The sequence below is a fragment of the Stigmatopora argus genome, chromosome 22, assembly GCF_051989625.1.
Source record: "Stigmatopora argus isolate UIUO_Sarg chromosome 22, RoL_Sarg_1.0, whole genome shotgun sequence".
NCBI lineage: Eukaryota > Metazoa > Chordata > Actinopteri > Syngnathiformes > Syngnathidae > Stigmatopora > Stigmatopora argus.
The window spans coordinates 5,490,802-5,512,744 of NC_135408.1; the positions used below are offsets into that span (position 1 = coordinate 5,490,802).

At 43.6% G+C, this 21,943-nt stretch overlaps 1 protein-coding gene across 1 annotated transcript; it reads right to left on the minus strand.

Moving 5' to 3' along the window:
• Nucleotides 1-87: 87 nt before the first annotated feature.
• Nucleotides 88-21,612, minus strand: nsd1b (nuclear receptor binding SET domain protein 1b). Its single transcript, XM_077591936.1, has 24 exons — nucleotides 21,464-21,612; nucleotides 19,179-20,020; nucleotides 18,624-18,762; nucleotides 18,355-18,527; nucleotides 11,982-18,267; nucleotides 11,331-11,440; nucleotides 11,034-11,271; nucleotides 10,872-10,972; nucleotides 10,338-10,380; nucleotides 9,874-10,088; nucleotides 8,791-8,928; nucleotides 8,526-8,649; nucleotides 7,744-7,944; nucleotides 7,501-7,680; nucleotides 7,282-7,438; nucleotides 6,097-6,302; nucleotides 5,911-6,023; nucleotides 5,075-5,221; nucleotides 4,696-4,818; nucleotides 4,501-4,617; nucleotides 3,670-3,811; nucleotides 3,495-3,601; nucleotides 3,095-3,296; nucleotides 88-2,446 (listed from the first exon to the last, which is right to left on the minus strand). The coding sequence occupies exons 2-24, from the start codon at nucleotides 20,001-20,003 to the stop codon at nucleotides 1,821-1,823; spliced, it is 10,713 nt and encodes a 3,570-aa protein (XP_077448062.1). The 5' UTR covers nucleotides 20,004-20,020; nucleotides 21,464-21,612; the 3' UTR covers nucleotides 88-1,820.
• Nucleotides 21,613-21,943: the final 331 nt, after the last annotated feature.

Consider the following 21,943-nt stretch of genomic DNA (forward strand, 5'->3'; position numbering starts at 1 on the left):
AAAGGTATGCATGAATATTTTACTAGTAAAAACCAATCCAAAGTGGCTGTTTTAAAAATTTAAAACACACAAAAGAGACTCAAAACATTTTTAAAATGACAATTAGCCATTTGCAACTCTACTTTATTTTGGCTTCATGTTGGAGCAAGTAAAACAAAAGAAAATGAGGCCAGTACAAAGTGCTTATTTCACAACATCATATATATATATTTATATATATATTTACTGTATATTTATGTAGATTTGAGCTGTATGGATGGTTGAGACATGGAACTGACCGGAATGAAGTTAGTAAGGGGCGAGCAATCCATTCGTTTAAAACAGCTCCTGGGAAAAGACACTTTAAGGCATACACACTCACTCACTTATTCACACACACTCTCACACAAAATACTTAATTTAGTCTCGAGGACGACAAACGCACACTCTCACATCATGGTGGCGGTTGTGTCACAATTACAGTACTAATATAAATTAAAAAAAACTACGGCGTACACACTTCAACTCAGTGCAACTGCGTTTCAGTGTTAAGACCAGTTTTTGTTGATGTTGAACGCGTCTTTCTGGAAATCTCGTCTGACCAAAAACACTGACAATGTCCCAATCGTTGCAAGTATAGAATGGTCCAAAATGGGGGGCGATAGTGGTTCTACAACCCCAATCATTCCAAAAAAATGATCCAGGGCGCATGTTTTCGTTCATCCGACACCGATAAATCCGGAACAGATCCAACTAAAAGAGGCCAACCCCATTTGATTGGTGTCCATGTTCTGTATTTATATTGTCATAACGTCATGGGTCCATATGTCCCAATGGCAGACAAAGTCTTGGGAAGTGACAAGAATCCCATGGAATAACAAAAACGGGAAACGATACAGTCCAGAGTGATGATGGGCTCAGTTCCACTTAAGCTGCTACTCGGGGGGTCCGACCATGTGGGGTATATGTGGAAGATTCAATATGAAAGCTGCGTCAAAAAATGGCCTTTACCCACACGCAAAAAATAAACACTTATCACTTACGGCTACTCTCGAGTACGTGCGTGCATTTGTGAATATTGTAATCGAAGATAGGTGTTAAAAAAAGCTTGTTTTCAGGCCCTAATTTTTTTGTTTTTCCAAAATCCAAAACAATGTTAACTCTGGATAGGGTAATCATTGGCTGCCATTGGTGGTGTCCAATGGATTGGAGGTTAATTTATTTAATAAAGCGACAGCACATATTAATTAACATATCCATGTTAATGAACATATGTAAATATGTAAGATTGTAGCCGAGGGCTAATTTCCATCTTTAGTCCCTTGTGCAGGTTGAAGATAAACAATGATACAAACAAACAAACACACACACACAAGTAGCACAGTTTTAGACAGTATTGTGATCGCAATGCACATTGAATGGATTCATTTTCCGTACCGCATATTCTCACGAGGGTCGCGGAGGGTGCTGGAGCCCATCCCAGCCAACTAGGGGCACCAGAGAGGGAGCACCCTGAATCAGTGGCCAGCCAATCGCAGAACACAACGAGACCAAAAAAAAAAAACAACAACAACCATCCACGCTCACGCTCAAAGCTAGGGGCAATTTAGATGAGCTAAATTCTCCTCAAAATCGTTCTGCAAATTGCAATTCCAATCAATCGTGATGTGCGCAATAGGCCAAAATATGTGGCGGCAGCTTTCATATTGGCTCCGGTGTGTTGTACTTAAAGAACATGGATGAAGGTTGAAATGAGGTCACGGAACACCGTGTGGACTTTTTTTTTTACAGTTGTCGCTAGCGTGTGTGTAGCTAGTCAAAAGCGCTTCCTGAAATGTAACTCACTCCTCCTTGTCCTCATCCTCGTCCTCGTCATCACCTCTGATCTCGAGATACTCCAGCGTCCCCTCGTCCAAGTCATCCTCGTCCTCGTCTTCATCATCCAGCATCTCTTCCTCTTCCTCGTCCTCCTCCAAGATGTCCCTGTCCTCCTCGTAGGAAGAAATGGGCGAGTACTGAGGGAGGTGGAAGGCGCCCGGAGGAGGCGAGGCAACCGTTGCCGAAATGGGGATGGTGATGGGCACCGGGATGGAAAAGGCGGCAAATGACTCCTGGCTGACGTCCGGGACCAGAGGTGCCGCGGAAGGGGGTATGCCCGGCACGCCCGGAACGCCTGGCAAGACGCCGCCGACGGCGGAGGAGGATGAGGAGGAAGGGTTGATGACAGCCATCCCCAAACCCGACGTCAAGGCCCGTGACTGGGGGTTGTACTCGCGGATCTCGCCCGGCTCCAGCGGGTGCGGTCCGCAGGGGTCGTGCTCGGTGCACGAGAGCTTGCCGTCCAGCTTGGAGATGAAGAGGAGACCCTCGCGGTGCTGCGCGCAATAGGAGCTCGGGCACATCTCGCAGAAGGAGAGCGCCTCTTTGCCGCAAATGTCGCACTGGTGACGCGGACACTCCCAGCGTCCTGAAAACAAACAAAAATTTGACTTTCTACACATATATATTTATACATATATACACATACACACATTCACACACACACACATATATATACACATATATATATATATATATATATATATATATATATATATATATATATATATATATATATATATATATATATATATATATATATATATATATATATATATATATATATATATATATATATATATATATATATATATATATATATATATATATATATATATATATATATATATATATATATATATATATATATATATATATATATATATATATATATATATATATATATATATATATATATATATATATATATATATATATATATATATATATATATATATATATATATATATATATATATATATATATATATATATATATATATATATATATATATATATATATATATATATATATATATATATATATATATATATATATATATATATATATATATATATATATATATATATATATATATATATGTATATGTGTATATATATATATACATACACACACATATACACTTACACACATTATTACACCTACACACACTGCATACACACACGCAGAATACGCACACACACGCAGGTGAGCTGATAGAGCTGAAGATACTGACCGGCGGGCCTCCTGGTGAGGTTGAGGCAGTCGGCATGGTAGACCTTGGGGCAGCCAGGCTTCTTGCAGGAGACCATCTGGCCACCGTCGCCACAGCTGAAGCACTCGTCTTCGCGCTCCTTGGTCACTACCACCTTCTTCTTCCTCCTACCGTGGCCCCGCCTCTTCATCTTGCGACCCTTGTCGTCCGACGGCGGGTTGTTCTGAGGGGACAAGTCCACCGTTTACGACAGATTTTTGCCACCCACCCCGAAATTGGCAATGGTGCGATCTTTGTCCCTTTCTTTAAAAAAAAAATAAAACCAGGTAAAATCATGTGCAATAAGCGTTGCGTTGTATCCCTTAATATCACAATGCACCAATAATACCAAGCAGAATTAGCGGACGGGACGGAAGCTGACCTTAGGCCTCACGCCGAGGAAACCGCTGCAGTTGGGCGCTCCACATTTGCACACCGTCTTGCCGTTGCCCAAACACTCCAGGTTGTAGTTGAAGGTGAGTTCAGTGCCTGGAAGCGGAAATACTCGGTCGGTATCCACCCGGTTAAAGACGTACGTTTGGAGTGGGGTAGCCTACCTGCCGTGATATCCACCAAGGCGAAGAGTCCCACCCGCGTATCGCCGCTCACCGTCCACTTCTGCGTCTCGCAGTTGGGCTGGCAGCAGTGGTTCATGAAGCGGGCCTCGTTCCCCTTGGGACCCGCGTCAATGATGCGATCCTAACCGGTTCAAAGCGGATTTACATGCAATCCGTTGTGAAGGGACACAATTGGAACTTTCTTCCGAGTGTTGCTTCGATCATTCACTATCTTCTACAGTGGTTCCTCGACATTCGAGCAATTTGAGATATGAGTAAAATTTTGAGCAAATATCTATCTTGAGATATGAGACAAATTTTTATATACGAGCAGACAGCGGACACGAAATGCTGCTAATAAGAACATCATGTGCATTATCCTATAGTGAGGACATTTGTGTGCATCATTTTGGGAATATTTTGAAGGGAATACAAAACCCTCGATAACCTTGTAAGGTTAGATTAAATTTATTTTTGAGTGTGTCTGCATCGTAATCCAAGTTCATTTAAATTTGTTTATGTTATGTTACGAGCGCGTTGCCATGCAAAAAGTCTCTCTGTCCCTTCCGCAAAATCCGTCTAATTTGAGTACTATTAAGCCACTAGTTATTTGTTACTTTGTTAATAGATGGCGAATTAGAACAAATAAGAATATTTTTCCAAATCCAATATCCTGTTTTGGGTCTTTTTTTAGAAGGTTGGAATAAATTAATTAGTTTTTAGTTCATTTCTATGGGAAACGTTACGAGAAAATCGACATACGAGCTTAGTCCCGGAACGCATTAAGCTCGTATCTCGAGGTACCACTGTATTTCAATCGAATCCAATTACCTTGTCCAGAGTGAGCATGTAGAAGTTGCAGATGTCGTGCTCCTGAGCATGCCTGATCCTGCTCCTGCACTCCTCCTCGTCGATCACCTCGCCGACGTACTCGCTCACGAACTGCCCCTGATCGGAAACGAGCGAGAGATATTTCACAGGGTGGATTCGTTAGGAGAAACGGCGCGCCGTGCCGCATTTTTGCACCTTCTTGATGTCGTGTACGCAGCGAAGCCCCCAGCCTCGAGACAGCGTTCTGAAGATCTCCACTTGGCTGTACTGACGCCGGCTGAACGTCTGGTTTAGGCAGCGCTCGCCCGCCGGGCAAACCTGGTTCGCAAAGACGTATATTTTGATTGTGACGATGAATCATGTGGCTGTTTTCATCCTTTTATTGTGAATTGAAATCACTAGTTTCTCGCTAGCAGACATAAAACTAGGTGCATATATAACTACTATACAAGTACAAGTGGAATTTAAAGTAGTTTAGTGAAGATAAGTGACAACAAATTAAAAATACGAAGAACCGCATATTGCACCGCCAGTTATTTATTATGGTAGAAAAATGAAGCATTATTTTTGCTACCTGCGGATGGCACTCGTAGAGAAGCATGCGGTTGATGCATTCCGAATCCATGCCGCACGGGCTCTCGTCGGTCGCCTTGCAGTTGCAGCGTGGGATTTCCGAAAGGTCGGCCGTGATGATCTGGACCTTTCCTATTGGCCGGTTCACCTGCGGGAGGAGTCGACACATGGAATTGAGCTGGAATCATAAGAATTGATGTACTTGGTATCATCCCCTCAAATCCTATTTAATACCATTGCGGACTCGAAACCCGCATGAGTAAAATGGAGCAGCGGTTAACATATTCAGCAAAATAACAAAAATATAATAAATTGAGTTACGAGAAAATCGCCATAAAAAAGATAAGATTGTAAGATAAGATGACCAAGTCGCTTTGCAATTGCTTGTTCATATTGTATCAGTTTTTGGAAGTATAGAAACATCGTTGTCATAGAGACTTGACACTGATTAATCAGACTTTGCTCGGTTGTCTGTATCGTATATAAAGACTCACCCACTGTTCATTCGGAGAGAGTTGCAAGGACAACAGACTGAGCGTTCACAGCTGTTAGAGCTCTCTCCCCATTCTGCAGTCTGGTAATAAACCTATTTCCTTTAAATTGGTCTCACTCTTTCTGTGCCTGTTCCTGATGTTGTATTACAGACCTAACAGAGCTTAGTCCCGGAACTAATTAAGCTCGTATCTCGAGGTTGCACTGTACTACACTTTAAGACGATTATTGCCATTTGGGAAAAAAACAAATCGAAATGGATATCAATGTACATTGATATCATTTTATTTCTGAAACGTAATTCTGTGGAATACGGAAAAAAACAATACAAAAGCAATGTCTGACCTTAATATGTTTGTACGGCGGTGGTTTCCTGTCATTTTTCCTGTCCTCCTGAAGTTGGCGAAGTTCCTTCTCGGCTTGCAGCTCGCGAAATCGCACCGCCGCTTCCTCCAGCGCTGCGGGTTTGAACCGGTCGGTAAGGCGTCAAAGCTTGTCCGCGTCCCTCCAGACCGGCCGCCCTTTTCTAACCTTTCTTATACGTGGCGTCCACGCCCTTTCCCATCTTCTCCTTGCTGTTGGCGTCCACGTCCATGTAGGGAAAGACGCGCGCTTGGTAGGTCCACAAGTAATCGTTGGAGCCGAAGAAGTGGACGGGGAACTCGCCCACGTCGTGCCTCATGCGTTGGATGTTTTCCGGGATGCTTTTTGGGTGGCTGACCTCGGCGGGCCACCACCTTGGCGGGCAAGCACAAATTGAAACTCAGGTGTGACAATATTAATAGGGTGTTATATCACAATAATTGTATTGGTCTATTGTTTTAAATCAATAATCACCAATGGGAACTCCTTTTCATTTTCAATTAAACTTTATATGAATTTAAATGAAATTATTTTCCATATTATTTTGTATTTCTTTAAATATATTTTTAGAAATGAGCATTTTTCAATTTTTAGTTACTATATTTTTCAATTATAAATCTTCCCAGAACTCCTTTTCATTTTCAATTGAACTTTATATGAATTTAAATGAAATTATTTTTCATATTCTTTTGTATTTCTTTAAATATATTTTTTTAAATGAGCATTTTTCCATTTTTAATTACTATAAATTTCAATCATACATTTTTATTGAATTCTTTGAATTATTATTACTATTTTTATTTGCTGATGTATTTTTTATGTACAGTATTCATTTATAAAAGTAAATCCAAGCATCGAGGGGTTAATAGCAGCATCATAGAATGACGATTCTATGCATAATTGTTGTTTCGAGATACCGTATTTTCCGCACTATAAGGTGATGGCTTATTTTAAAATTTGTTTCATATATGAGGTGCAGCGGATTATAAGACGCAGCAGTAGTAGTGGAATGTGTTAAAAATATACTAGATGGAGTTGTACTAGTGGTTAGGAGCTGTAACATACATCAACTAGTTGAACCTGTACTCAAGGGAATTTCATACAATGGGTAACCAATCGGCTTTTGTCAAACCTGAAGTCTTTTAGTTAGCCTTATAGTGCGTAAAATGCTAACTGTTATTGTGAGCATTAATGTTCACAAATTGTATCAAATCGGGAGCAACCCCGATTAAAACAAGGTATAAGAAACTGCGTCTGATGGATTCTATATCTATAATAATGACGACTACGTTCTGTGTAAGGATTTTAAGAATTGGTGCCATAATTCTATGAGAAATGTACTCTGCCACTGACCTGTAGCGTCCCACCTTGACCCAGAGAATGTCCTTGTAGCGAGGCTTTTTGCCAGCCTTGCAGTCGTTGCAGTACCAGCTGCCCTTGGGCATGTCCATGTTCAGACACTCGCGGTGGAAGGCCGCCGGGCACGACTCGCAGCACAACAGACTCCCCCCTGTAGGAGAGAAACCGCCATTGACGTCCATCGCCGTCAGGGTTAGGGCGCTTTTCCGTTACCTTCGGTGCACACGAAGCACCAGCTGACATTCACGTGCTCGTGATTCTTAACGCCGCGCCTGGCCGTGAAGTGGTTGGGGCAGATGACGCTGTTGCCGGAGAGGATCACGCAGCCGGCGGCCAAGCACATGTCGTTGGCGTGGTACGCCACCGGGCAGCGCACGCAGCGCAACAGGCGACCTGAAGGCGAGAACGTGGTGTCAACGCCAGGGCGAGGTTGGGGGCTCACGTTCAATTTCTCACCTTTGGAGACGGAGGGACCGCCGGGGTTGGAAATGAAGCAGGTGAGGCAGACGTGAATGGAGCAGCGGAAGCCACGGTTGACGGGGACGGTGGGCGCGTAGGCGGCGATGCACTCGCCGTGGTAAAATTTGCCGCACACTGGGACCATGCATCGCCGCACGTCCTCGCTGCGCTTCTTGCACACGAAACAAGTGTGGACGCCTGTGGGGACAAACGCATACCTGTCGACCTCGGACCCTTATGATGAAACATCCCCAATGACCTTATTTCGTAAACCAAACCCGTACACATTGAAAACCTAAGTGTGTGTACAGTTGCTAATTTATAAAATTAAACTAGAACACTGTATTAAATGTGATGGGGTAAGAAATATTACGAAATACAGTAAAGTTGAATTCTGTTTAGATATTGTCACTTTTTTTTAACCTTTATTCAATACTAAAAACCATCAAAATCATACTATGGAAATTGTTGCCTGGAGAAAATCCTTTTTTAATGCAAGACAGCAACAGATCAGAATTTGAGCATTTGTCACTTGGCTGCAAAACAACATCACTATTATTGTGATATTTTGACTTCTTGACAAATTGTCTTTATGGGCTGTTGTTTTAAAGTGGCTTTTTATATCAATAAATACTCTCACTCCAACTTTGGTGTGCTTTGGATAAAGGACAAATGCCATAAATATACATGCATCCACAAAACATCATCAAGGGCGAACGAAGGCTCTTTTTTTTCATTTTGTCGACTACAGCTTCTACTCGTGTAGCAAGTGGTCTTACCTGACTTGCACTCGGGGCACACAAACTTCCCTTTGGGGGCCTCGGCCAGGGAGATGCAGGCCAGGTGAAAAGCTCCGCAGCAGTGACCCTCGCAGAACAGCAGTTCCCCCGTCTTCTCGCACACCTGACAACACACTAGTCACCATTATTGAATTGAATTGAAAGCTTTATTGTCATTGTCCTGCCATTACATTAAATACGATAGCCCATGTCCCCCGTTTTGATCAAGTGGGTATTCAGAGTTTGCACATGTGAATACGGTCACCTGGCACACGTTCTCCTTCAAAGAGGCGGGGCCCCCTCGTTCCCCGATGGCCTTTCGGCAGGGTCCGAGCGAGTCATCACATAGCGACGAGTCGTCTCTGGTGGAGGAGAAGCTCTGGTCCAACACGGACGTTTCCCCCTTAAGGAAAGAACGGAAGTAGGATTCAATTTCACTGGTGAATCGGCTAATACGGGGGGTGGGGGGGTATGGGGTGGGGGGGGTGGGGGGCTACGGACCGTGGCCCACTGGCTGCCCAGTTTTTATTGTCCCCAAAGCAAATTACAAAATATTCTTATACACTGTCTCCATTATTTCCAATCAATGTAGGACTGTATAGAATTTCACGATTTGGTTTTACATAAAGTTCCATGTAAAAAGTCCAATCTGATAAGAGCTATCTTGGTTGTGATTTTTTTTCACTATTTTGGACATTTTCTCTTTGTTTTGAATAGTTTGTTCCAGTATTGCATTACTAAACATTTTAATCGCAATTATTCACATGCAGTATATAGTCAACTTTGGAGAAATGAAAATAAAATGTAAAAATGATGATATATTTATATGTATAATGACAATAAAGGCTTTTGACTTTGACTAAAGCACGTGTCAAAGTGGCGGCCCGGGGGCCAAATCTGGTCCGCCGCATCATTTTGTGTGGCCCGGGAAAGTAAATCATGAGTGCCAACTTTCTGTTTTAGGATCAAATTAAAATGAAGAGTATAAATGTATGTTAAATTTCCTGATTTTCCCCCTTTTAAATCAATAATTGTCATTTTTTAAAGCTATTTTTTCGGTGTTTTTAGTTCAAAAATCATTTTGTAAAATCTAAAAATATATTTGAAAAAAGCTAAAATAAACATTGTTTTAGATCTATAAAAAAACTGAATATTCAGGGATTTTAATCCAGTTCTTTTAATCTATTTAGAAATAAAAAAATCTAAATATTATATCTAAAATGGTCCGGCCCACATGAAATCGAGTTGACGTTAACGTGGCCCGCAAACCAACCCGAGTCTGACACCCCTGGACTAAAGCAAAAAATAAAAAATAAAAAGGCTGCCGACTTTATCCGTCTGCTGATACCTCTGATTCCGTCGTGTACTTGTAAGTGTCATCCGCTTGGGCAGCTTGGGCATCCGCGGAAGCGTCCTCCGCCTGTTCGGAGAGCGCCGGCGCCAGCACGGGGGGACCGGAAGGACTAGGGGACGTCGGCTGGGTTCCCCCAAACGACGTGGAAGAAGCAGTGGACACCGCTGGGCTCAGAGGTTTTAAAGTCGGAGGATCGCGATCCGGATAAACTGCGATACGAGAGGAATCAGGCGGTCAAACTATGTTTTTTTTGCACATTTTAAGGTTAAAGCTGACCAATTTGGTGTGCTACAAGTGCATACAGTGGATTACAGACAGGTGCTTGTGGTTTACGCAGAAACCTTACTGGTTTAACAGCCTGTGCTGGATTGGTTGGAAAAAAAGACCAGGACCCACAGTGGCCCTTGAGGACCAACTTTGCCCACCCGTTTAAAGGATTTTTACAAAATTTCACTCACCGGTTTGAGAAGCAGCACTCGTATTGTTCCTCACAATTTTGATCTGCGACAAAAAAAAGAAATTATTTTTGGGAAAATTGTGAATCACAACAGTCGTCGACTTCTATCTTTCAGTCCAAAAAGTTTGGGGTGTCACGATACACCAAAATGTAGCGTATTTTCTCGCATATAAGCGATATTTGTCGCTAAAAAAAACATGACCGAATCTAGGGTATGGCTTATATGCGCATAAATTAGATTTGACATGAACGAAACTGCAAAATGAAACGCCAAAACACAAGACAATGTGGCTTTCCTTACTTTTGATGTTGTTGACGACTTATTCATTGTTATTATTTGTTGATTATTTATGTTTGTTGTTATTTGTGCACTTTTTACTGAAGCTTTAAATCTCATCATACTTGTATCGCGACAATAAAAGCATTCAATTTAATTCTATTTGCTAAAATACTTTTTTAGTTGTTCTCAACCAGGTAAATTGTTGGTGAAGAGACAAAATGAATTCATGGACATTGTTCACAAATGGTGACCTACTTTCTTCTTTGGGCCCACCGATGCCTCGGCTTCGAGACAGTACTCCAGAATCTTCGGGGTCGGTTTTCTCTTCCGCTTCTTTTGCAGCGAAGAAGCGGGGCCTGCCGAAAAAAAGTCATCCGAATGATGTCGGAAACGTCGAGAGGATGTAGGTTAACTCACGGTCATCTTCAATCGGCGGCGGTTCCGCTTCGGTCTCCGGAGGCGGCGTCAGCGTGTCGATGGAAAGCGCCTGCGCTTTCTGCGGGGACGGATTTACCGCGCTGGGGATTTGGAGTTCCGTGGTCAGGGTCATTTCCTCCGGAGGTGGCGTCTGCATTTCGGGAAGTGCGTTCAAGGATGGGGTCTCAAGCGCTGTCTTGTCCAGTATCGGGGGCTGGGATGCAAGTGCTTGCTCGTCCTATTAAGTGCCACATTTAATGCATATTGCTAAACAACCATTTTTGACACATTTCTTACCATAATTGACGAAAGGGGCTTTTTGTTTTTCTTCCTCGAAGAAAATATCTGGTCGTACTCTTCGGTCCATTCTAATAGCCTTTTGCTTGGTTTCCGTACTCGTTTATGGGCTGAAACACATAGAAATGTTTTCATTAAAAGTGATTTTCACTTCATATTTAATTAATTACATTGTGCTTAGCTATGAATTTTGAGTAGTGTGATTCAAAGTGGAGTTTGAAAAAAAAAATAATAATAATGATTGGAATAAGTGATATAAAAAGCCACACAAATGGGCGCAGTACAAAGTTGGAAATTTTCCCCAAAGTGGACATACGTAGTACCCAATCAGTCGGTGCATTTGACTGTCTGGGTACATTGCTTGCTGACGTGCTATATTTATATAGTGAAAAGGGGAATGCACCTGCGCATATTATGCGCAAAAACATTACAATTTTAGCAATTGACAATGATGTTTTTGTCTGCTACCGGTGACCGAAGATGAGCGGGATTAGAGTCGAAATGGGTAAAACGAGATCGGTTTTACAAAAAAAGATGACTTAAAAAAAAAATCCATCCAAAAGTTGGCGGTGTACACTATTTAAAATGATTAAAAAACAAATAAAATCCAGAAAAAAACATACAAGTTGACAGGTATTCAATTGTTCTTACCCGATGAATCGTCGTCAATTTCTTCGCTGTGGCGTTGCAGACTGGTCTGAGCTTGTCCGCAATCAGATACGAAGCCGTTCATCTGTTCAAAGTCTCCACCCCATCTTAAAAGGCCTTCATCGTTCCCGGGATGGCCCTCCCATTGGCAGGCCCCCACGTCCAAAAGGGATCGGACCTTCGCCGAGTAATCCAGTACGGAGGTAAAATCGATTCCTAGCAAGGACCCTACGCCCGGATAACCGGGTCCTGACCTAGCGGGACGAGCGGGCACTTTGCGGTCACCTTTATTCTTCGTCCATTTGGAGCAGCTCTTTTTCTTATAAGGTCCCTTGGAAAAGTGACTACCACACGAGTCCACGTACGGGCTAAAATCGGGATCGCCTGGTTCTAGCGTGGCTGTTCCGGGTATCACCGATGGCTCTTCCTTGACGTGGGAACTCGGCGGTCCGATCTCCAGTTCCAAGGGGGCACCGTCGCGCTCTCGAGTATCGTGCATGTCTTTCATCATCATGAGAAAAGTGCTGAATTTATAGTTCATGTCCGGTTTGAAGGTGACGGCCTGGCCGTTGGTCCCATCGGTCAAGGATTGGAAAGACACTTCTTTGACATTTTTTAAAGGATTCATGAACGAAAACGGCGAGGGAGGCGACGATAAAGACGTACTTGGGTCTATCGTCTTGGCCTTGGCGTTAGATGTCAGGGGTATGAAGTCCATCGGAGGTGTCGAAGACACCGATGGGACGTCTTCTTCGCTCTTGACGTCAGCGGTCTCATTTGGTATCGGAGGAGGGGCATTAGTGCTTGAAATTGAGTCCTGATCAGAGTCAGAAACTGGACCATGTTGAGACTTGGTGGGTTTTAGTTCAGCGTGGACAACAGGATTGCCTTCTAGAAACCGGCTGGTTTTCTTAGAGTTGTGGATTAAGCCTACTTGGGTTTTAATACGTCGCAAGAGTTCTTTCTGGGCAGCTTTCTTCTTGGCTTTCCGCTGCTTCAACTTTTGCAAAACCTTCATGGTTTTTAGGGCTCTTGTCATAAGTCGATTGCTAGCTGGAAGATGGGGAGCTTCAGTTAGGGGTGGAATTTCGCCCAATTTATCAGGAACTAGCTTCGATGAAATGGCAGTCTTCTCGGCTGAACTTTTAGGAAGCGGAGTTGCCGTGGACATTAAACTTGGGACTTTATTTGGATGTTGCAGTGTCATTTGTGAAGGAAAACAAGAAATGCTTGGACTTTTGGAGGCGCCAGTCTCCAACTTTGTTCTGGTCTTTGTTAATGCTGTTGGAGATTGGGAACTCTTGGCACTATTTTGGAAAACAATCGTCTCATTTCTGGACACATTCTTGTCTTCAGTAGTTTGAAATACAATTTGTTCATCCGTTTTTTGGAAGATGGTGGTGTCCTGACTTTTTTGGGACTGTTTTCTGGGAATATTTTTAGCTTCACTATTTCTGAGAGCATTTTTGTCTCCACTAACTTGGGCGGCGTCTTTGTCGTCAAAAATTCTTGACACGGTTTTGTCCTCAGCATCTTTGAAAGGACTTTTAACTTCAGGATTTCTGGAAGCAATTTTGTCCTCACTTTTTTGCAACACAATTTTGTGTTCACTCAGGCATTTTTCTTCAATTGGAGAAATCATTTGACCTTCACGGAATCTGGACACACTTTTGACCTCTTTTTTGCTTTTGTCCTCAAGATTTCTGCGATAAATCTTTTCGTCACCATCCCCAGAGACACTTTTGTCTTCAGTATTTCTCGAGAAACCCTTATTTTCTTTAGCCTTGGCGGCAACATTTGCGTCGCCCATGTTTGTGGAAACATTTTTATCGTCCCTATTTCCAAAAACATGTTGGTTTTCGCCATTTCCATAAAAACATTTCTGTTCGCTATTTCTACCAATTATTTTTTGATCACCATTTCCGGAAATCCATTTGTCATTGGCATTTACAGAATCCTTTTTGTCCTCAGGATTCCTCAAAACATTTCGACCTTTGCCATTTTCCAGAACAGTTTTATCACTATTTCTGGACAAATATTTGTGGTCAATATTTATCAAATCATTTTTGTATCCGCCATTTTTACAGACACTAGCTGGTCCATCAAGCACAACTGGTGAGGGTTTACTGTCATTTTTTCTTGGGGATTTCTGAGCATTTGGACATTTACTTCGTTCATTGAAAGCAATAGCAATTTTAGACTTCAGGTAATTCTGAATATTTACGTCTTCGCGCATCAATTTAACATATGGTAACTTGCAACTGGCAATTAGAGATTTTTGAAGATCAAACCGCTCTTGCTGGTCAGTTGACATGTTTAATTTGGACTTGGTCTTGGTATTATATTCCCTTTCTTCTGTCTGGTAAAAATGATGTTCTGCAATCCTCGATTTAGAATAATCGCTTCGACTACTTGTTTTGACGGTGGATCTTTTAACATTTGTGCTAGTCTGAAGAGTCAGTTTGGTCGTTGGCCTATGATTAGGGATCGTTTGCTCAGCCTTGGTATAGCTACACTTTTCAGTCGGCCTGCGAGAATCCACAGACAGTTCTGAGGATGGATAGGAATCCCTGTACTCCAGCTTTTGCGGTGATACTCCATGGTCAGATGGTTCTACCGACTTCTGCTTGTGGGATAATCTTGGGGGCTCCGATGAATCGACTAACTTGTGCTTTTGTGTTCCTGGACTGTGAGAAGAATCACGGCACTTCTGCTTTTGTAACGATCCTCGGGAGTCCGAAGAATCCACCGACTTAAGCTTGTGTGAGGAAACTCGAGAGTCCGAAGAATGTTTGGAGTCCTTGTGTGATGAAAGCCGAGAGTCATGAGAATACTTGGACTCGTGCTTTTGTGAGGACACTCGAGGGTGGTCAGAAGTATCCCTGTAATGCGACTTTTGTGTTGAAGCTCGAGGATCAGAAGAATCCACTGACTTATCCTTATGTGGTGATCTTTGGTTCTCCAACAGATCTTTTGATTTCTGCTTGTGTGATGGATCACGAGGGTTGGAAGAACCCGTTGACTTCAGCTTTTGCGATGAATCCTTCAAGTCAGAGGGATACTTGCAGAGCTGCTTTTGTGACGATCCTCGAGGTTCAGAAGAGTTCTTGCCCACCAGCTTATGCGACGTTCCTCGAAGGTCAGAGGAACCCACGGACTTCGGCTTTTGTGATGAAGATTGACGGTCAGAAGAATACTTAGCAAGCTGCTTTTGTGACGATACTCGAGGTTCAGAAAAATCCTTGGACTCCAGTTTATTTGACTGGCTATGGGAGTCACTAAAATTCATGGACTTCAGCTTTTGTGACAACCCTTGATAGCCCAAAGAGTCCACGGACTCCTTTTGGGTCAATATTGGGTCATCTAATGAAACCAGTGACTTCTTTTGTGACGACTTTGGCCGGTCAGAAGAATCCATAGACTGCTTTTGTGACAATCTCTGGGTGTCTGAGGAATCCGTCGACTTATGCTTTTGTGACGATCCTTGGGGTGGAGAAGAATTGACTGACTTCTTCTGCTTTAGTGATGACCTCTGGCAATCCAAAGAATATTTGGACACCTGATTTTCAATAGCCTTCTTCTGGGATGTTTCTCGAAGGGTAGAAGAGTCCAATGAGTTTTGCTTTGGCGATGATTCTTCATGGTCAGAGCAATACTTGGACTCCGGCTTTTGGGGTGATCCAACGGGGGTAGACCAACCAACTGACTTTAGCTTTTGTAATGAAAGTTCTTTGTCAGAAGAACCTCTGGACTTTGGCTGCTTTTGTGAGGATTCTCCAGGGCCAGAAGGATCCACTGATTTCAGCTTTTGAGACAAAGCTCGAGGATTAGAAGGATCCCTGGAGCCGTGCTTTTTTGACAGGTCACGGGAGTCACGGGGAACCGAGGACTTCTTTTGTGACAACCCTGGAGGGTCGTGAGATTCCACAGATTGTTTTACTGATATTCGTTGGCTGTTTGAGAGATCCTTTGCGATCGGGTTTTGTGCTGATCCTTGGGGTTGAGACAAATTCACAGACTTTTGCTTTTCTGATGACCTTTGGGGAACCAGAGCATCTACGGACTTTAGATTTGGTGGCGATTCTTCGGATTGGGAAGCATCAAATGATTTTTTCAGGGATGATCCTCGTCGGTGAGAGGATTCTAATGATTTTCGTGTTTGCGATGATCCTTGAGGGGCAGGGGAATCGGCAGACTTCCACTTTTCAGAAAGTGTCTGGGGTTGACAAGAATCATAGGTCTCTTTCTTTTGGGAAACTCCAAAATAATCGCCTGAGGTGTGCTTTTGGGAGAATGCACGGTGCTTTGAAGAATCCCCAAATTTCTGCTTTTTGGGTGATCCTCGTGTGTCTGAACAATCCCTGGACTCTTGTTTTTGAGGCGTTTGGTGGTGAAAAGAATCCTTGGATCTCTTTTTTGACAATCCCTGAGGATCGACATCATTATCTGGTTTGCGTTTTTGGGAGGAACCTCCATGGTCAGAGCAATCCCTGGACTTCTGCTTTTTTGAAAGTCCTTCACTATCAGAGGAATCCACAAGCTTCCGCATTTGCGACGGTCTTTCAGGATCAGATGCGTCCACCGACTCCTGCTTTTTTGATGATCTTTCAGAGCTCGAGCAATTGGAGGATTTTTGCATTTGTGACAAACTTCTGGAGTTAGAAGATTCCTTCAACTGCTTATGCGAAAGCTTTTGGTGGCTTAAAGAAACCGCCGTCTTCTTTTGCAAAACTCCTTGAGAGTCAAAAGAATTAATGGACTCCCATTTTTGTGATAATCCTTTACGGTCATAATAATCCAGAGATTTCGGCTTCTGCAAGATTCGATCAGGAGAATCCACAAGCTTCTGGTTTTGCTGTGATCTTTGAGGGTCAGAAGAATCTGCAGATCTGTCCTTTTGTTGTAATGTTTGAAAATCAGAAGAATCCAGAGATTCCTTCGGGGAAAATGCTCGAGGGGTAACAAAATCCGCCAACTTCTGTTTTTTGGACGATCCACGACGATCGGAAGAATCCACTGAATCCTGTTTTGTGGACGATGCTTGAGGGCTAGAAAAAGCAACAGATTTCTGCTTTTGTGGTGGTCCTTGAGAATCACCGAAAGATGCAGATCTCTGCTTTTGCAATGATCTTTGAGAATCAGAAGAATTCAATGATTTATGTTTAGGGGATGAACTTCGAGCTTCAGGTGAAAACGCGGACTTCGGTTTTGGCGAAAATCCTCGAAGGTCAAAGCAATTCCTAGAATCGTGGTTTTGTGAGAGTCCTCGAGGGGAAGAGATATCCTCACATTTTTGCTTTTGTGACGATCCCCGGCGCTCAGACGAATCGCTAGAGTCCCGCTTCGGTGACAGTACTCGATGGTCAGAATGTAGCAAGGAGTCTTGTTTTTTAGGCAAGACTCGAGTATCAGAGCAATGGTTAGAATCCGAGACTTGAATGTCTAAAGGAGCCACGGACTGCTGATCCTGGGACGATCCACGAGTTTCAGATAAAACCAGAGACTCTTGCAATTGTGATAATCCAGGAGGCTCGGGAGAATTAGTTGACCGCTGATGTTGCGACAGCTGCTCGGCATGACTTTCCAAAGGTTTATTGGCTACATCGATTTTTATAGGTTCCAACAGCCCCGGCTGTCCAGACATAATCTTTGTTTCGGCGTTTATCAATCCAAGATTGTCCTCTTCCACAACACAGGCGGTGGAATCCCCCTGAGCTAGCTGGCTTTTACTAACAGATGAGATTTTTTTCTTATTGTGCACATTGGTAAAAAGGGTACGATCTGATCGATCTGGACCTACAGTTTTGGGTCTCCTGTCTTTGCCGGATTTACTAAACCACAGGCCACTTTGCATCTCTGGTGGTTTCTTTTCCTCCTTGCTGCTATTAGAAGATGACTGAGTCAATGAAGTTTGACGTTCAAGTGCTTTGGGACACAAAATCTTAGGGACCGAGTCAAGGTCCGAGTAAGGGCACCCTACATTCTTACTTGATTGGTTGGGGCTAGCATATTCAATCTTTTGAGATTGCTTATTTGAGGAATGCCGGTTTTCCAGCTTGTCGTGAGACTTGTTTAAAGTGCCTTGCTGATTTTCTATTGGGGAAGATAAAGATTCATTCATTGTTTGCAAATTGGAGGCAGGTACGCTAAAAAGGGGCTTGGTCGCCATTAGGGAACAGTCTTGGAAAGCAGTGTCTAGGGTTAAAGAGTCTAAGTTGGGTCTTTCCTGCAGAATTGTTTCGGCTTCAGCCACGCTAGATTTCCAAGATGCCTCGTAACGTTTGGCGATCTGTAGAGACACAAAGTTGTTGAAGATCCAGATCAGCATTTGATTGTCACATTACAGCAATTAATCAAGCACAAAGATGAGAATTACTGTGTATTTCTGGTTCTGTCCCCTTTGCTTCCCTTTTCGACGAACTTGTGCCAGTTGCTCGAACTGAAAACCTCCGTGAAAAATATGAGTCGACTTATCCTCCACCCAGGCTTGCTCCTCCGGAACTCCAAAATTCCTGACGTGGTAGAGCCGACAGGGTCGGTCGCTGGGCTCTGAAAGTCAGAATCATCGGTTAGCATCGAACTTCGGCAAGTGGCTTCCAAACAGTGTGTGACCGGAACCTAGGATCAACAATGCTATTGGCTTACCTTTCACCCTGTGATAGACTCCCAACGCGGGGTCAACAATCACTTCACATGGCCACCACGGCCGTCGGTTAAACTTGGCCCAAATGACCTCGCCTTCTAAGAACTTCACAGGTGGTACAGAGCTTCGTTTCATGTCGTTCTGCTTTGGATAATGAGAAAAAAATATCAGCTATGACACATTTAATAGTGACTGACGTTTAGTACTCATCTGTCATGTCGGTTTGGGACCAAATGCTACAAATGTAACCTTAAATACAAAAAAAAAATACACCGGCGACTAAAAATGTCACGTTTACGGATGACCCATGGTTTGCAACAGTTTCTGCATACAAGTCCAGTTTACGATGGTCATGCACTGATCTGGTTTGTACTAGGAACGGTCACTAGAAGGTAATAACATTCTGCTATTTTATCTGACTGTATCTACATTTTTTAGGTAAGGTTTTAGAAATGCTTGCTAGTTATAGAATGACTTTGATTAAAATATTAGTTAGGTCTCCACCAAATACCGCTCTAAGCCAAGAACCCAGAATGCAAAATTGGCGTAACACTTGCCGTCAAATGCCTGGAGGGGCTATCACCAAACAGGAAAAGATCCGTGTCGCTATCCCACTCGTCGTCGGAAACGTCCCAGTACCTTCTTCGAAAGCCCGACGACTGAGATCGGGTTCTGACCTTGGCCGATGAAACATTTGTATCCTTGGATTCCGATTGCAAGTCGGCGGAGGTGGACTGAGGCTCATTCGCCGGGGATTCCGGTTTGTGATGCGACTCTACATCAGCGGTGAACATCTCCTGCTGCTCTTTTTCGCCACCATTGTTATCTTCGTCCTCGAACAAAGACGATTCAAAGTGAAGGAGACCATTTGCGAAAGGGCTGTTACTATCAAGAGAGAAAGCCGGGCTAGGCGGGCACGAGAAACAAGTGTCCGTCTTCCTCTCCGAGACATTTGGACTGCTACAGCTCGCCGCCGCCGCCTCCTCTTTACTGTTGCCGCCCGCAAGCTCCGCTTTCTTCGCAAAACTGTTGCTGTAGTAATCCCCACCAGCGCAATCGACCCAAGCGTCCTGCTCCGGCTCCTTCTGATCGGACCCCCACGCCCAGTTTTTTCCTGAGCGTGCAGGTAGAATCAGGTCAGGCTGGCTCACCATGGTGGTGAGATGCTGCAACCTCCTCAGGGGGCTATAGGTAGATGAGGGCGGTGACGGGTCCCTCTGCGCAAACCCGTAGATGGAAGTGCGCTGCAGGGAGGAGGCGGCGGCGGACATGGTTGGGCGAGGGTCCTTAGTCTGGTGGGTTTGGGGAGATCGAGGGATGTCACAGGCGGGGGTTACTGGGCGGCTGGACTCCCGGCTTGGGCCTGCATGTAGCCCACTCATGCTGGCATGGTTACTCCCTGAAACAGGAACAGTGTCATCAATATTTAATAGTTAGAATATGTCCCCCTGACTTTTCCCAACAGTTTGGAGTCGATTTTCAGTTGGGAATTAAGTAAAGGGCCTAAATTATTGTAATCTCTTAGGGCTTGATTAAGGTATTGAGTGTATGGATTAAACAGTTGAGAAAATTGATGTGAATTAAAACAGCACTATTTTGACATTGAGCTGAAAATTGAGCGATGGCAACTTGGTCTGGTAACTGCATATCGGGAAAACATTTTTTTTAACTAAGACACATTTGAGATGTAGTCCCATGTTAACTGCAACTGCATTTTATACAGGGTTCATTTTTTTCCTATCTAAAACTCAAAATTGTAGAGTCCGCATAACATTTGAAACGACAGCTTTGTACTGAATTTTTTTACATTCATAAGCAAGTAATTTGATTTTATCCTATGAATGGTTGCATGTCTTAAAATGTATCTATTTGGCAAGAAATAAAATATTTGCCTGGACGATAGATGAATGTGATATAAATGACGAATTGAGCGCTGGGTGCAAAATGCAAAGGTGGTATTGAATATATAAGCGCATATCTTTTTAACCCTTTATAAGTCATGTATTTTAATAATTGGCTGCCAGTAAGAGATCGAATGACAGCAACCAGCTCTGCCAGTTAAAATGGATTGGACGTCTAGAGCCGTCCATGGTACTGAAAGGTGAGCATTCACAGCCATTCCCTGCACTATTGATGAATTGGTCGTCCATCGTTGTCAATGGCAGCTAATGAGTTAACCCTATACAGTTATCCCATTTACTCATTGGCTGATAATAATAGCACTAGGATCTCCCATCTATTTCGACTGGGAGAGATCCTTCGCTGCCAATCCTCCCAGTCAAACTGAATTGGATGTCTGTCGTCGTCAGCAGCACTGAAACATGAGGATTGGCAGCCGGTCCTTCCACTCGAAATGAATTTGACAACTATTGAAGTCAATGGCAGGCGATGATTTGATCACAGAATCCATCTATGTGACAAATAACAACTATAGTAGGTGACATCTTTCTGCAGGTGGTGCATTCATTACAGAATATACCTGTGAGGAAAATCAGCTCCTGTAAGAGCGTGTGTGTGTGTGTGTGTGTGTGTGTTTGTATATGTAATGTGTGTGTTGCTTAAGGACACACACAGACATTAAAATGGCCCTGATCGTGCGTGTGCGCGTGAACCCATGCCCAAATGCGCGTTTGACAGTGTCAAAATAGAACAAAACATGCAACAGAGGACGACGCCAGGACGCACATACACAAACGTGCACGCACACAGATAGGAAAGGCTCGACTCTTATTAGTGTGTGTGCGCGCGCATCAGTACGGTTAGAGAGGCGTGTAAAAAAAACACATACACAAAAAAACAGGCAAAACGCGTGCGAACGCGGCATCCGAGGTCAAAATCTTACCATTCCCACGTCGAGTCGTTTCCACGCGAGCCCCGCCGCCTCCATTGTGCCCCCAAATAAGGCAATTCCCGGATTTTTGACAGCGGATGAGAGCAACGGGAGAGTCCCGGCGGCGGCACTACTAGGCCCGGATCCCGAGGAGCACTCACCCCCCCCTCCTCCGACTCTTCTTCCACCACCACCCTCCTCCTCCTCCTCCTCTTCCTCCAACACCTCCCCTCTACCTTCTAATACATTCTACTGCAAGATAAACGCATCCCCCTGACTCTTTTCAAAAACTTTACACAAAAAAACCCAGATTTCTACCTGTCCTAAAGATCCATTTTCTGCCTTAACCCCCCCTTTTCCTCATACGTCCACCTCGCCTTAACGAGCCATCAATCACGAGCGGTCGACAATGGTGACGTCACGCCCCGAACTTCCACCCAGACGTGCACGTTAAACCAATGCGAAAAAACTCCAAAGTATTCAGACTCAAGA

Excerpts from the sequence above, each read along its gene's own strand:
- nsd1b (XM_077591936.1), bottom strand. The coding sequence starts at position 20,003 with ATGAGTGGGCTACATGCAGGCCCAAGCCGGGAGTCCAGCCGCCCAGTA. Across the intron at positions 18,763-19,178 it reads GCCCCTCCAGGCATTTGACG|AACGACATGAAACGAAGCTC; the intron begins GCAAGTGTTACG and ends TATCCAAAGCAG. Across the intron at positions 4,618-4,695 it reads GCGTACACGACATCAAGAAG|GGGCAGTTCGTGAGCGAGTA; the intron begins GTGCAAAAATGC and ends GTTTCCGATCAG.